This window comes from Pteropus alecto, unplaced genomic scaffold, assembly GCF_000325575.1.
Source record: "Pteropus alecto unplaced genomic scaffold, ASM32557v1 scaffold177, whole genome shotgun sequence".
Taxonomy (NCBI): domain Eukaryota; kingdom Metazoa; phylum Chordata; class Mammalia; order Chiroptera; family Pteropodidae; genus Pteropus; species Pteropus alecto.
The window spans coordinates 11960153-11974815 of record NW_006442207.1 but is presented as its reverse complement, the minus strand read 5'-3'; the positions used below and the strand labels follow the sequence as shown (position 1 = coordinate 11974815).

The 14663-nt window shown below is 49.2% G+C and overlaps 2 protein-coding genes across 6 annotated transcripts in view; one reads left to right on the top strand and one right to left on the bottom strand.

The window, feature by feature from the left end:
* Nucleotides 1-9051, top strand: part of PDCD11 (programmed cell death 11) — a 44802-nt gene extending 35751 nt beyond the window's left edge. Inside the window, exons 26-36 of the mRNA XM_015596319.2 lie at nucleotides 1885-2065; nucleotides 2674-2796; nucleotides 3419-3541; nucleotides 3883-4186; nucleotides 4411-4521; nucleotides 5206-5355; nucleotides 5701-5948; nucleotides 6655-6823; nucleotides 7179-7332; nucleotides 7787-7952; nucleotides 8709-9051. Coding sequence (XP_015451805.1) covers nucleotides 1885-2065; nucleotides 2674-2796; nucleotides 3419-3541; nucleotides 3883-4186; nucleotides 4411-4521; nucleotides 5206-5355; nucleotides 5701-5948; nucleotides 6655-6823; nucleotides 7179-7332; nucleotides 7787-7952; nucleotides 8709-8880 — 1901 coding nt within the window. The 3' untranslated portion in view covers nucleotides 8881-9051. The remainder of the gene's footprint in view (nucleotides 1-1884; nucleotides 2066-2673; nucleotides 2797-3418; nucleotides 3542-3882; nucleotides 4187-4410; nucleotides 4522-5205; nucleotides 5356-5700; nucleotides 5949-6654; nucleotides 6824-7178; nucleotides 7333-7786; nucleotides 7953-8708) is intronic.
* Nucleotides 9052-10457: 1406 nt separating this feature from the next.
* CALHM2 (calcium homeostasis modulator family member 2) overlaps nucleotides 10458-14663 on the bottom strand; it is a 5202-nt gene continuing 996 nt past the window's right edge. Inside the window, exons 2-4 of one of the 5 annotated variants that reach the window (XM_006920891.3) lie at nucleotides 13819-13899; nucleotides 12726-13683; nucleotides 10458-11410 (exon numbers count right to left, since the gene is read on the bottom strand). In XM_006920891.3, coding sequence (XP_006920953.1) covers nucleotides 10994-11410; nucleotides 12726-13280 — 972 coding nt within the window. In that variant the 5' untranslated portion in view covers nucleotides 13281-13683; nucleotides 13819-13899 and the 3' untranslated portion in view covers nucleotides 10458-10993. The remainder of the gene's footprint in view (nucleotides 11411-12725; nucleotides 13684-13818; nucleotides 13900-14663) is intronic. The other 4 variants (XM_015596352.2, XM_015596351.2, XM_015596354.2 and 1 more) reach the window with 4 other exon arrangements.

Sequence of the window (14663 nt, the reverse complement as noted above, 5' to 3'; positions counted from 1 at the left end):
TTTTTTTCCCTGTTTACGCTGTTGTGAGAGTTTGGGTGTTTTTTTTTTTTTTTTTTTTTTTTTTTTATAGAAGCAATGCATGATTATATACCAGATAAAATATTGCATAGAAAATGAAAACTTCCATGGCTCCTCTCTATCGCCACAACTTTTTGTTATTATATATCTTGGTCTCTGTCTTTCAAGACTTTAACACATATTTAGGTATAATTTTCCTTTATATAATAGAATTTAATTTTATATACTATTCTGTGACTTGTTTTTTTCTCACAGCAGTTTATCATAGACTTTTTTTATGCTGATATATCTAAATTAACCTTTTCTTTTACCTTATTTTTAACTTGTTTGTAAGTATTCTGTTATGTGGGGATCTTTTTTTATTGTAACTTACTTAAACATTTCTCTGCTGAGGGACACTAATGCTGAAGTGAATATCTTTGCACCTATGTTTCAATACTGGTGCAAGTGTATCCATGAAATAAATTCCTAGAAGTAAAATTGGTCAAACGATGCTATACTTTTTGTCAAAATGCCCTTCAAAAGGACTGTGCTAATTTATAGCCCCATTAGCACTAAATATAACTATCTGTTTCTCACATCTCTATCAACACTGGATAGTCTTAATTTCTAATCTGAGCCATTGAATAGACAAAAATTGACCTCATTTTAATTTTCATTTCTCATGTTTTCATGGTCACTTTTTACATTTATTGAGTGTTTACATTTGTTATGTGCTTTGCTTGTCCAAGTTGCACTTGTTTTTATACTGAAACATTCATCTTTTTAATTTTTAAAAAACTGATCTGTAGCCGTTCTCTGTAAAAGGAATTATCACTTTTTGCAGAGGAGGGGCCATTTATTTATGAACCTTTTAGATGCACAAAAATGAGCCTACCTTAGAGTTTTGAAACCATTTTATAGCCTGACTAAATTAGGATTGAAAAGGTAAATTTCAGCTTGATACAATAAAGACTTTTTGGAGACTCAAAGTGAGATAACAATGTCACCTTCAGGAGGTAGAGACTGAAAAGTAGTAATTTGCTCTTTCCCATCTCTAGTGCCCCAGCCACCAGCACCTGCCTAAATTCTCAACCACTGATCAGAGCTAACAATGCAAAAATATCCAGGGCTTAGGAGAAGGAAATAAATGAGTCACAGAGAAATCCAGGATCATCTCTGCTTTTTGTCTTCTGAGGCTTATAAAATGAGGGTGTGAGTTTTAGCAAACTATTTTAAACAGATTTATTTATAGTCAAACCTATGAGTTGTATTCAGTTGTAATTCTTTCATCTGTCAAGTGTGGATAATAAATTAATTGCCTAAAGAAAGACGATCCCTCGAGGTCCTTTCCTGCTTTAGGGGCTATTTACCTTGTTATAAAAGGCAGATGCCTGTTGTGGAAAAAGATTTGGACTGTACCATTGCTGAGATCCTCTCTACTGCTAAATTTCTATACTTTTTGGCTTTGGGCTACTAATTGCCATTTTAGATTAAATAAGTTCGGAAATCCAACCAAAGAGTAAACTCTGCTTACCGCCTGGAAGCCTCCCCTGCTCAGGCCTCACTGCTTGGCCCGCTTTGAACTGTTGCCACGAGTCTCCTGCACTAGTAGCTAGGTCGTCCCCGGTCATAGTGCCCTGTGGCTGCCTTCTCTCTCCACTGAGATCACACACTCCCGGGTCCTGACACTGGGCTGGTCTCATCTCCTGAATACTCACCATATGGCTCTGCACCTGCCAGAGGGCTTTCGCGTCTCCTCTTATTTTCTTCTCTCAGCCCCTTCTTGGGTAAGAGTAGCAGGTAGTGTTATTTTTACCCGAAAGAAGGAAACTGAGGCCCAGAGAGAGGACTACCTCAGCAAATTTTCAAAAAAATGAAGAACAGCCCAGGTCTCACGTCTCCTTGCTCTTGCCTGTTGGTCAGCCTTGTGGAGAGGAAGCCAAGGCCCTTTGCTGTCTCCTGAGATGCTGAAAAGTCAGTGTTTCTTTCTCTTTTGCTGTCATTCCAGGTGTTACGTCCTATCCACTGCAGGTCATGTTTTGACTTTGTCACTGCGATCATCCAGGTGGGTATCTTTGATGTTGGAACAAGAGTGGAGAACCCACCTGGAGGACTGAGGGGAGGCTACATGGCTCTGACACGGTCTTTGGGCTTCCCACACTTCTTCTCTGTTTAGCCACTTTATACCCTGCCCCGTTTTTATCCAGAAAAGCTAAGGACACTCCAATTGCCAGAAGAACCTGTCTGCTCAGGCTCTTGTTTCCCGGGAAAGGCTCAGACATCTAAATGTGGGTGCTCAAGGTTGCCAGATGGTGGCCTCGTGAGGGGGAACACGGGGCTCCACAGTGGGGTGAGTGTGTCATGAAGTGGACTGGCCTGAGGTCAGCTTGTTACGTGGTTAGACATGGGTGTTGATAAGGTCAGAGCTTTAGATTTGATGTTCCTCTAGCTTGGTCAGCCTCTTTCCTTTTCTCTATAGCCAGCTCGTAGACATGTGTCCCCAGCTGACAGGACTTTAGGAGAGAGTAGGGCTGGGTTCTAAAGGTTATATCTTACGGTCAGGTCCAGAGTCATATTCTTGCATATAAAGTTTGATTATTTCAGGTAAGTTGGGGGTGAGTGTCGGGAAAGGGGAATTAGAGGTATGTGTATATAAGCCTTTTATTTCTTCAGGACAAACCCAGAGACAAAAAGCAAAATACCAGATCCTGAGATTAACTCCATCCAGGACATCGAGGAAGGGCAGCTCCTGAGGGGCTATGTGAAGTCCGTTGAGCCGCATGGCGTGCTCCTTGGGTGAGTGAGGCAGAGCCTGGAGACGTGGGCCAGACCCGAGTGCCCTTCCTGGGTCGGTCCTGGTCTGGGGTCTGCTGCGTCCCTCAGTCAGCTTCTCTGAAAGGAATGTGAAAGAAGGAGGCTCTATGAGTTTCTACCAGCTTTTTAAATTCCAGATTGTTTTATACTTTAAAAAATGTTTCGAATTATTCTTACTTGGTGTTTTGGGCAAAGAATACGGCATGTCCAATTTCAACTTCAAATATATTTAGATGTATTTGATTTAGTGTTTGATCATGATTTGAAAATGTTCTGTGAAATTATATAACATTCACAACCACCAGATAGTACAGCCCTCTCTGCTATTATGTTTCTTCTTTTTCTTTTTGTCTTTCCAGCAGTTTATGATTTATACATTGTGACGCTCTAATGTGGGGTGAAAAATACCTTTCAATCATATCTTCATTGTGCTTGATAATTTTTTTCCAGTTTACAAAGCCCTCTTTAGCCTTTTGAATGCCAGGAACTTATGTCTGTCATAAGTCCTGGTTAGAACTCGGGTCCCTGGGAAAGCAGAGGCACTAGGCTTGTCTGGGACTCTGTTGTATTTATGACCACAGGACCTTTGTCTCTCTCCTGTCAGCCTTGGCCCCTCAGTTGTGGGTTTGGCCCAGTACCCGCATGTCTCCCAGTACAGCCCATCCAAGAAAACCCTTTATAACAGACACCTCCCTGAAGGGAAGCTGCTCACAGCCAAGGTACTGAGGTAAGGGCCTTCTCCGTCCCCCTCCCCTTTCTCTGGGAGCCCTGGGAGTAGATTTTTAGAGGTAAACTTTAAATATAATGGCTTGTTCAGATGAACAAAGCCCATTTGTTTGAAGCCTTCTACCTCAGCACCTAAAAGCAGATGTGGACACTTTTGTCTGCATGAGCATCTGTTGAGGACAGAGTAGAGGGTCATCACAGCCTCCCTCTGTATTTTACTACTAAGCCTGGGAAATGTGCAGATCATTCCTAAGAATACTGAATGGATTCAAAGGCAGGGTGCAGAAAGTCGTGGGCTGCTTGCCGGGCCCGCTGTACCTCGTATGTGTCTTTGTTTCGCAGTGTGAGCCACCAGAAGAACCTGGTGGAGCTATCGTTCCTCCCTGGCGACACGGGGAGGCCGGACGTGTTTCCTGCCTCCCTAGGACTACCACTTCTAAAGCAAGACGAGAGGCAACTAGAGGCAGAGGAGAGAGACCACAAAGGGGAAAAGAAGGAGCAGAAGAAGAACCAGCCAAGGAAAGAGAAGAAGAACCAGAAGGGACAGGAGGAGGAGCCACTGCCCAGCAAGGAGAAGAGCGAGCCCCAGAAACCACGAGCGAGGAAGCAGGGCAAGCGGCCACGGCCGGAGTCTGGAAAGGAGCAGGTATATCCCCAGGGAGGATGGCCTCCACTCACATGAAAAGGAGAGCGTTTCAAAAGCCAGCTAGCCAGCTGCTTTGTCTTCTCTTGGACAGAGAGCCGCATGAGTGTGGAGGAGGCCAGACTGGGTGGTGCCAAGAGGGGCAGAGGGAGGGCATTGCCTCGGGCTGCCCCAGGGTGCTCCTGGGCAAGAAGGGTGGCTCAGCAGTTACCCACCTGTCATCTCAGGAAAGAATGAAGAAGCAAAAGAAAGCTGCTCCATCAGAGGAGGATGACAGTGGCGTCGAGGTGTATTATCGGGAAGGAGAAGAGGAGACAGAGACGAGGGTGCTGCTCGCGGTAAGGGACAGCATCGCATGGGGGAGGAGAGCTGCCCTGGGGAGGGGAGTCCTTGACCCTGCCTGAGAGCTGGGCTGTCTTTAGCATCACCTTCTTCTCTCATTTCCTGTAAGATGAAAAGTGGGGGCTGTTAGTTTCCTCAGCTGGTCATCAGCCCCCTGAGAATAGGGCCCCTGTCTTACCCATAGAATGGGTTGCATAAAATAAGTTGTAATCAGAATTAAATTTCGATTTATTGAAAGGAACTGAATTAAATTAGTGGGATGGGCAGGTAAAGAGCAGGCTGGGTCTTCCCGAGCCTGAGTTTCCCTCTGAAAAATGAGAACTGAGGACCGGGTGTGGAAGGGCTTCCCAGATACTTCAGGTATCACATCCCCACCCCCGTCAGAACATTTGTCATACCTCTGTCTTAACTTGACTCTTATTTTATACATATATGTTGTATGTGTGTGTATATATGTATATGCCGTGCATATGTTTTAAAAAAATTTGGTACCTGAATCAATTTATCTACAATGAAAGCCGTTTATCTCTACTATAAAGTTTCCCAAGTGATTGGGCCCTGGGAGGAGGGGAAAGTTCTTTCGGGTGGTGGAGTCCCTGCCTTTCCAGATAGAATGGGGCTGGGGAACAGGGAGCAGCCTGAGCCCAGTGCTTTCTTCACACGCCTCCATGATCTTCCAGGAGAAGCAGACCAGGCCAGCAGAAGTGCCCCGGCTAAAGCTGTCATCCGGCTTTGTTTGGGACGTTGGGCTAGACTCTCTGACCCCGGCCTTGCCACCTCGAGGAGAGAGCTCAGACAGCGAGGAGGACGAGAAGTCACAGCAAGCCACGGTGTCGTATTTTGCAGGGCTTTGTCCTTTTTGCAAGCACCCCTTGATGTCAGTCTCCTGTGCACTGTCCTAGCCTGTGGGTGTCTCCTCTGGCCGGGTGGGGCGGTCTCTGGCCAAGGAGTATTTATAGAGCTCAAGGGCTCCCCTGCCAACTTTGGCTTCCACCACAGACCTCTCCAGAGTCTGAGAAGCAGATTACTCATTTATTTTTTTGCCTTGCATAGCAGAAGAAGAAAAGCAAGAAGGAAAGGGAGTTGGAGATACCCCCTCTAAATTTGAGTTCCTCCCACCACAACGCTGTCCCTGAGAAGCAGATTACTCATTTATTTTTTGCCTTGCATAGCAGAAGAAGAAAAGCAAGAAGGAAAGGGAGTTGGAGAAGCAGAAGGCAGAGAAAGAGCTGTCTCGCATCGAGGAGGCGCTGATGGATCCCAAACGACAGCCAGAGTCAGCAGACGATTTTGACAGACTTGTGCTGAGCTCCCCAAATAGCTCCATCCTGTGGTTGCAGTACATGGCCTTCCACCTGCAGGCCACGGAGATCGAGAAAGCCCGGGCTGTGGCTGAGCGGGCTCTCAAGACCATCTCTTTCAGGTCTTGGCTTTGTCCCTTCTGCTTGAAGGAGGGATCATTTGACAGGGAGGGCCGTGTCTCCCCTGGATGCTGTGGGTCATTTCCTCTTTAGTAGGCCGATAGCAGTTGGGGTGACTGAAACCAGGGGCCCATGTGCCATCTGTGAAATAGATCTGCTCATTTATATTTTATAGTTCTCTTTACTGAAATAGCTAAGGGCAGCATTTACAAGAGTCCCTAACTTAAGGTGCCCAACTTAGAGCAGAAGTAGAATAAGGAACACACTCTCCACATACCTGGGTGAAAACCCTGTAGGTGGCCATTTCCTAGGCAGAGAGTAAGTGAGTTTCCTCAAGGCTAGTGAAGAGGGATGGCTGTCCTTTACTTCATTCTCTTAGCTGGAGTGAGGATCAGACCCGAGATTCTGTTCCTTCCAGCCCAAACCTCAGACCAGTTTGAGATTTAGGAGGTTTCCTTTCCTAGGAATGTAGGTAGACCAGGTGGAGCCTCTGTCTGGGAGCCCCAGATTCAGCAGTCAGGGTTGGAGTTCCCGCTTCTGTGTGAGCTGCAGTGGGGACAGGACCTCTCAGTGCCTGCACTTGGCGGTGGGAACTGAGGACGTGGACGGAGCCTGGGGAGGATGGAGTTCCAGTTGACATCCCCAGAGGAGAATGGGGGGCTCTGGGCTGAGGCGACAGAGCTCATGTGCTGACTGTTCTCACTCCAGAGAGGAGCAGGAGAAGCTGAACGTGTGGGTGGCACTGCTGAATCTAGAAAACATGTACGGCTCTCAGGAGTCACTGACCAAGGTCTTCGAGCGGGCCGTGCAGTACAACGAGCCTCTCAAGGTCTTTCTCCAACTGGCTGACATCTACACCAAGTCAGAGAAATTTCAGGTAGGAGTCTGGGCCAAGCGGCCTGCTGCCACAAGGTTCCCAGTCACTCAGAAACTGACTCTTGGGAATAACAGAGGCAGCGGGGAAATCTCAGGGAAGAACCCCCACGTTCTGGAACCAGTTCAAGTTTCAGGACCTCCTCACAGACACAGGATTAGTAGGGAGACTGCCCGTCATGTTACGCCTCCTCATCTCTGTGAGCCTGCCCTCACCCCTCAGTATCTAGAATCGGGCCTGCATAGTGATTGGAGTCTTTGAGCCCAAGTCTGTCTTTTCTCGAACAGAACTGCCTGTGTCTACTGTTGCTCCCTCTGTTGCATCACACTTTGCTTAGCCTGCCTTTTCTTTCCCACAGGAAGCTAGTGAACTCTACAACCGGATGCTGAAGCGTTTCCGGCAGGAGAAAACTGTCTGGATCAAATATGGTGCCTTCCTCCTGCGTAGGGGCCAGGCTGAGGCCAGTCACCGTGTGATGCAGCGAGCCCTCGAGTGCCTGCCTAATAAAGAGCGTGAGTACTCATTCCCACCTACCGGTCCAATTCCTGAACACATAGGCTCTTGGGGCATAGAGACTGTGGGTCTCCTCATCTGAGATGGTGATTGGAAGCCTTATGGAGGGTACATAGCTGTCTCTGTTGTTTATATGCTCATGAACATAATGTGCATTGCATTTCAAATGCTAAACCTTGAAAATGGAGGAACAAGAAGCAATTAGCACTAATTCTGTCATCCCTGTCCCCTACCCTTTCTGGACCCAGAGAGTAGGGTATCTGCAGTGGGAGTCATAGATGAGTGCCCATCTGTGTATTTGGCCCTAAAGTCACCCCATCGTTATCTTGTTATCACCTGGGTCTTGGGATCTAAGACCGGGGAGTCAAGAATGAGACTCGTGTCCTTGCAGCACATTGTGTTGTGCCATGGGGTCTGTCTGCTTTGTGTGCCTGAGCTGTCCTCTTCCTGCAGATGTGGATGTAATAGCCAAGTTTGCCCAACTCGAGTTCCAGCTGGGGGATGCAGAGCGGGCCAAAGCCCTTTTTGAGAACACACTGAGCATCTACCCAAAGCGCACGGATGTCTGGTCCGTCTACATCGACATGACCATTAAGCATGGCAGCCAGAAGGAAGTCCGGTGAGAGGGGAAGACAGATCAAGGCTGAATTCCCTATGGGGGTGTGGGGACATTAGCCAAGGGGGTGAGTTTTAGCCCCACAGCAGATCCCAGCATCCCCAGTTGTCTTACTCTATCTGGAAAAGCAGCTTTGACATGACATACCAGGTCCAATGGAATTTACTTTTCCAACATTTTTTTCTGCCTCAAGGACTAGCCTGTGGTCAGTGTCTGGAACCTTGGGTGGGGAGGTAGGCTGGCTGTTGGCCTGGGGGTCAGGAGACGTAGGTTTTTCTCATGATTAGCATTGTACTTGGCTCTCATTGTAGAGAGTGTTCACAGGCGTAATCTCACTGTTGTCCACCGGTGTCCCCACAAGGCAGGGAGGACTAGAGATGGGTAGACTGAGGTCCAGAAAGAACCAGTGCCTCACCCAAGCCCATCAGTGAGTCTTTAGCAGAGCTTTTCTCACAGATCCATAGCATGTGTATTCCCATCCCAGTAGCTTTGTCTTGATTCACCGTGTGACTTCAGGCCACTAAGTCCTTTAACATCTCTGGGTCATCTGCCTGCTCAGCTGGAAAATGAGGGTGGTATTCTCTCTCTTTTAATGGGACTTGATGGGAATTTTTAATAGTAGTTGAGATAAAGATAGAAGTGGGAGTGCTGGGTAACAGAGGGCCCGGCTCCGGAGCCCGAGAGCAAGTAGAGAAAGGCTGGCCAAGAATCACGTGGCCGGAGACTGAGAGGCAGATGCCGCCCTGTTCTTCTTCATAGGGACATCTTCGAGCGGGTCATTCACCTGAGTCTGGCTCCCAAACGAATGAAATTCTTCTTCAAGCGCTACTTGGACTATGAGAAACAACATGGCACTGAGAAGGACGTGCAGTCAGTGAAGGCGAAGGCCCTGGAGTACGTGGAGGCTAAGAGCTCCGTGTTGGAGGACTAGTGGTGGCTGGCTCCGGACAGCCACTGTCAGCAGTGGGCCGGCTCAATCAAACCTCAGGCACTTGGGCAGTTGAAAACTGTGTTGCCTGAGGACTCTATTTAAGTGCTGCTTTTTCTGCAGTACCTGGGGGGTAATCCTGTTAGGATAAAAAGAATTCAAGATTTCTTATAATTTCTTTTGTTTATTTTATCTCAGATAGCAAATTTATCTTTTTCCTTTTCTGAGGGTGCTTAGTGGTCGCGGGCTCAAGAAGAGCCGAGGGTCTCTCCTTGATGGGAGTGCCCGGGGAGCAGGAATAGGAGTGACTCCTGACAGTCTTATGGTCAGGATCCCACTTTGGCCCTGGCAGGCTCTTGGTCCAGCAAGGAGGGGGTCAGCAGGGCCCAGGGAGCAGGCCCCCTCCTTTAGTTCTCGGGGTCTCTGGCCATTCCTTTACCCTTAGCTCAGCTCAGCCATGTGTCTTTTTGTGGAGCATGTGAGGTTGGGACAGGAAGAGAAAGGCAGAGCCCAGAAAGAAAGATGGGGGAACCAGAACGCCTGAGAGAAAAGCCATAGGTAATTGGCATAAACTTCTGGTAACGTCTCTTCCCCGCCCACCAAGGCCAGATAACCCTCCCTCTCCAAATTGGTATGTTAGTTGTGAAAAGGCGTTAAAAGAAGCCTACCTCGAAGGGTTTTGTGGATGAAATGAGAGCATGCATGTTATGTACTGCCACAAGGCCTGGCAGGTAGGAGGCTCAGTGAGGACCTAATCTGACGTACCATATGGCTTTGGGGAGAGCCGCAGTTTCTCTGTGTCTCCTTGTAGTTCTTCTGGAGAGAGAGGTTGCTGAATGGAGAGCATTGATTGATTTGATGGTTTTCCTTGAGTCATGAGGTATAGGGGACATGATGGACCTGCCCTACCCTTACTTCCTGCAACCCTCATAAAATTCCTAGAAAGACGGTCTCTCCACCTCATTTGGTAGGTAACAATCCTGGGTGCTCCAGAGTTCGTGGAGGCCAGCACAGACATGACTAGTTGTTGAAGCCAGTTCTTTTTTGGCTCAGTCTTGAGAAAATTCAACATTTTTCTTTGGCAGAGTTTTAAATGTCCTGAGGTCTGGAGAGCTTTTTCCATGGGAAAGGACCGAGGCATATGTCAGGAAGCAGGACAGGGACAAGGGAGAGCATCAGAGGTTTTAGAGGTGGTGGAGGCAATCAGGCAAGGATGGGCATGGGAGGGAGGAGAAGCCAGGCTGGCCTCATTCTTGGTTATTAGCACTAGGTTACAAGGACTAGTCTGCCCTACTGAGTGTAGAGTCTTCTGACTCAAGAAATTTAAGTTGAGCTTCCCTGAGAAAGACCAGGCTCCATCTGTTTCCCCAGATCATAGCAGATATCCGAATCCAGTTGCCAAGAGATCATCAGCCCCAGGCATTGCCATGTGGGGCTTCCTGTTCCCCTGCCCTTCCTTCCATCCATCATAGTCTCTGTCCCCTCCCACAGGGGATGGGATTTGGGCCTGTCCCCATGACCATTAATCTGCTGTGGTCCATCCAATCATGCAGATACTAAGCTAGTACTTTTATCAAAAAGATTTTTAGAAAAGCTTTATTAAAAAGGTAAACATATGAAATAAAGCCAGTGGCATACATTGGGGTCAGCTTCCCAGCTGAGCACCACTGAACTGGGTGTCCATATGCAATTAGACAATAACATATGCAATAACAAATTAACTGAGTGATATCCTATACAGGTAGCCTACTGTGAATTTCATTGTCATCTGGCTCTGCTCGCCAGGGCTTCTCAGCCTTGGAGTCCCAACAGTAAAAGGCCATTCATATCATAGTTAAGGGTTAATTCTGGGAAAGGTTCTTTTCCCCAGAGCTGTTGACCAGGTAGCAGGTGGCAACAGGAGAGGGGAATTCTTCAGGTCTGAGCTGGCCACCTTGTCTACCGGCTCTCCTCTCTGCACCTAGATTACTTTGTTTCTTTCTCTTGGCCTGTTTTTTTTTTTTTTTTAAAACTATGGTTTTAAAAAGTCCCCTGCCGATGTGCTGATGTGAGCAGACTGTGGGGTTCAGTTTAGGACCAAGGACTGTTATTTGCAAAGGGCGCGGGAACAGGACCCTTAGGAGACGAGCAGGGCCATCTCCATGTTGTCTGGGCCCGTGCCGTTGCCCGTCAGACCCTGGGCCCACTTGTGCAGGCGGCTGTAGAGTGGGAGGCCCTGATTCTCGCGGTACAAATAGACACCGGTGATGGCGTTCCACTGTGGCCGCGGCTGTGTGCCTTGCACCGAGAACTTGGCAACCAGCTCCTCCTCGTCCTTGTTGAGCGCCACGAAACCGAAGAAGCGGCGCACGTTGTTGGCAGCCAGCACCCGCGAGTGCACCTCGGCGGTGCGCTGGAAGAGCTGGTCCTCGCTGTCTCGATACTGTGTCCAGTAGGCCTCCTGGCGGTAGCTGAGCGGTGAGCAGTAATGCTTGAGGCATTTGGTCAGGAACACCAGGATGGCCACCACGCCGATGAGCAGCCACCCAAAGAGCTGGCCAGAGAAGGGCAGGGTTGAGGAGGGGCAAGGAGCTGCCTTCACCCCCCACCCACCCAGGATGAAATAGGAGGAGTTGGTCACAGGGTGAGCTGGGCTGAATAGGGGCCTCAGAACCCCCTGAGAGCTGGCTCTGTCACTTCCCTGGCTGAAGATTCTGCTTCTGTAAGGGCAGCAGGCCCTTTGGGCTCTAATTTCACCACTTTGTCCTCACCTCTTGAATTCACACTTTACCAGTTCTTAGACTTTGCCATCCAAGATTTCTGGTGCTGTTCCTTCAGCCCCACGGGCCCCCTTCCACATTATCTCAGCCCATCAAAACCTACCTCGAACTGAGGTGCAGGCCAGATGCCGCCAACAGGAAGACTTCAGAGGCCACTCTGGGAGCACTCTGCCTTCCCTGAGTACCCTATATCCTGGTTCCTCTAACATCACTCTGCCTTGTTTTGAAATCGCCCATGTGCTTATTATCTCAAACACCTGCTTGGGTGTGAACCTGTTGAGGTCATCTTTGTTTCCCATTTGATCTTGTACATAGATCTGTGGGTATTTGGTCATCAAATAATTTTATTTCTCTGTCTTCCATCTTCCATCTCCTTTGGTGCTGTCTCCAGCCCTACTTCTCTCTCTATTTATATTTCTTATGTACCCAAGAGGACACTTTTTAAAACATCTTGTGTTCCTTGTCTCTCACCTCCTGCTTCTTTGAGTTAATGCTCCCAGCTCAGTTTTCTGCTTCTGCCCAGGTCTCTGCCCTTGCTCTCTCCTCTTCACCAGCCTCTACTCCTTCAGAACTAAGCCAAGGCTGAGGCTGGGACCAGGGCAGCAGCTGCTGCTTCCTGATTCAACACCCCTTCCTGGCTGAAGGGGCTCCCCTTACGTCAACAGTGCCTGATTCAGTGCTGGGCACAGGTCCTTCCTGGGATAGGAACATGCTAGTCCCTGGAGCCAGCCACACCCTACTATCAACTCATGGCCTACAGCAAATGTTTCATAAGTTTACAAGGGTTTGTGCCAAATCTGGCTGGAGTAAGGGATTTAATCTGTGACTGAGATCAAGGCTCAGTCTGAGCCAGGAGGACATTCCTTTAGCATTTAAAACTCTTATTTGATACTGGAATTGACCCTTGTCCTACCAGGCACTAACCCATGGGTTACCCAGCTCTGATAACCTGACGCTGATAATCTAGTGCTTTCTTGGAGACCTCGGCCCCCTGAGGACAACCCCCAGCCTTACAAGGGGCCATGCCGTCACCTCCCCAGCAGCCATCACCAAGAGAAGAAAGAAGAGCTTCCCTTTGCACAGCCTTACCTGGGACTCATACTTGAGCCTGCGGCTGACTTCCTCCCGGAAGCCTGACAGGTTGGCAGGGCCCTCCCCGCAAGGGAACCTGGCCAGGATTTCTGTGGAATGTTCTGGTGGGAAGCCCTCTTCCTCAGCCTTGAGTGAGGAGGGGTCCACGAATTCACTGAGAGCACAGACATAGGCCTCACCACGCAGCAAGGAGATGACAGACCAGGTGACAGGGGCCACAGCCGCGCGGCCCAGGATGGAGCTTAGGAGGAGGAAGGTGGGAGCAGCCGAGCAGTTCTTGGTCCTCCGGTACTGGCATTCAGCAACTAGATTCCAGGTGTGATTGTTGAGGATGACACCAATGAGGAAGAGTGCCAGGGCGGGCACACCGATGGCCGTCAGCCCATACAGGTAGTTCCGGGCTGGTGAGCAAGGACAGTGGAAAGCCACCACACTGAACAGCTCCTGGCTGCCCACCGTGCCCAGTGCCACCAGCCCATTGAAAATCATCACATCCTTGCTCTTGAAGAAGAGTGATAGGAACCGGAAGTTCTCGGCGATCAGGGCTGCCATTGTGATAGATCAGTTGGGGGACCAGCTATAGGGGTAGAGACAGGACTAGGAAGCACAGGCTCGTGGGCATCTGAAGGCAGCGCACAGTCTTGCCATTTTATCCTCCGGGGTGGCCGGCCTGGTCCTCCCTTTGCTTCTGAGAACAAGGATAGAGGGGATTTTGTGTGGCCAGGCTGGTGAGAAAGGAAGGAGACTGGGGGAGCCCTGGGCCCTGGGGGGAGCGATGGTAGCCACTGTTCACTGAGCTCCTACTATGCGTCACGTGCTTTACATTGCCCGTCTCTGGTTTAGGAGATCCTGACTTGCTGCCCTTCACCAAATGCTTCACCAGCTGCCTCTCTCTGGTTTAGGAGATCCTGACTCAACGTCCTTCATGACTTTCTCTAGGCCTCAGTTTTCTCATCTGTGAAAAGAGTATAAATCATTCTGGTCCTTGCTCTACTCTTAGGGATGCTAGAAGGAAAAAAAAAGGGAATAAAAAATGCCCGATAATTATCTTACATGTGACATAGGACACTATGTCCCCCATTTCTCTCACCCTATTAAGTCTTCAGGGTGGCTCCCAGAGTTGAGGCGAGTGGGGTGATTCTCCTTCCTGTAAAGATCACGCAACAAAGGCCTAAAGAGGATTAAGTGCCTTGCTCAAGCTACCCAGGCAGGACTTTGGACCTCGAGTCCAGAGGAGGAGGCCTGGAAAGTGGACCAGGGTAAGTCAAGCTAAGTGAGTCCTCCATTGCTTTATGCACATCCACTAGAGCCCTGGCAAACCTCCCCTTCCCTATCTGTTACTTCTACCCTTTCTAGCTGCCTCCCAATAGTCCTGTTCACCCAGGTCCCTGGGCCCAGCCTGCCAGTGACAGGAAACTTTGATGAAGGCTAAGGCTCGGCTGTGCCCCGTGGCCCATCCCCAGCCTGCTCTGTCTTAGTCTGGGCTGCAGCAGTCTTGGCAGCCTGCCTGGAAGTGGTCATGGCCTGGGTTCCAGCCATGTTCTGCCCTAGCTCCCATCCCAGGCTCCACCCACACAAGTCAAGTGACAGACAAGGGTATGGCCTCGTGTCTTTTCTTCATCCCGAAGAAGAAAAAAGTCCGCAGGCCAGAGGAAGCCGGGAGTGGAGGGATGGGATGGGCAGCTGACAAAGTTGAGGAGACCTGCCTGTATTTCCTTCTGTGCCTCCCGTCTACTCCACCACCCATCCCAGTCTTTGACAAGGCTGCCAGATGCTCTAGGGCAGAGCCAGCTGGCCACGTGGGGTACCAGGAGATGGAGGCAGAGGAGGGATCTGTCTGACTCTTCCCAAGTCATAGCCCAGGGCCTCCAGCCTAACTCCCTGGGAAAGGGAGTTTATAATATTCTTGGGGATGAATGGGTTAAAAGCAGCTCC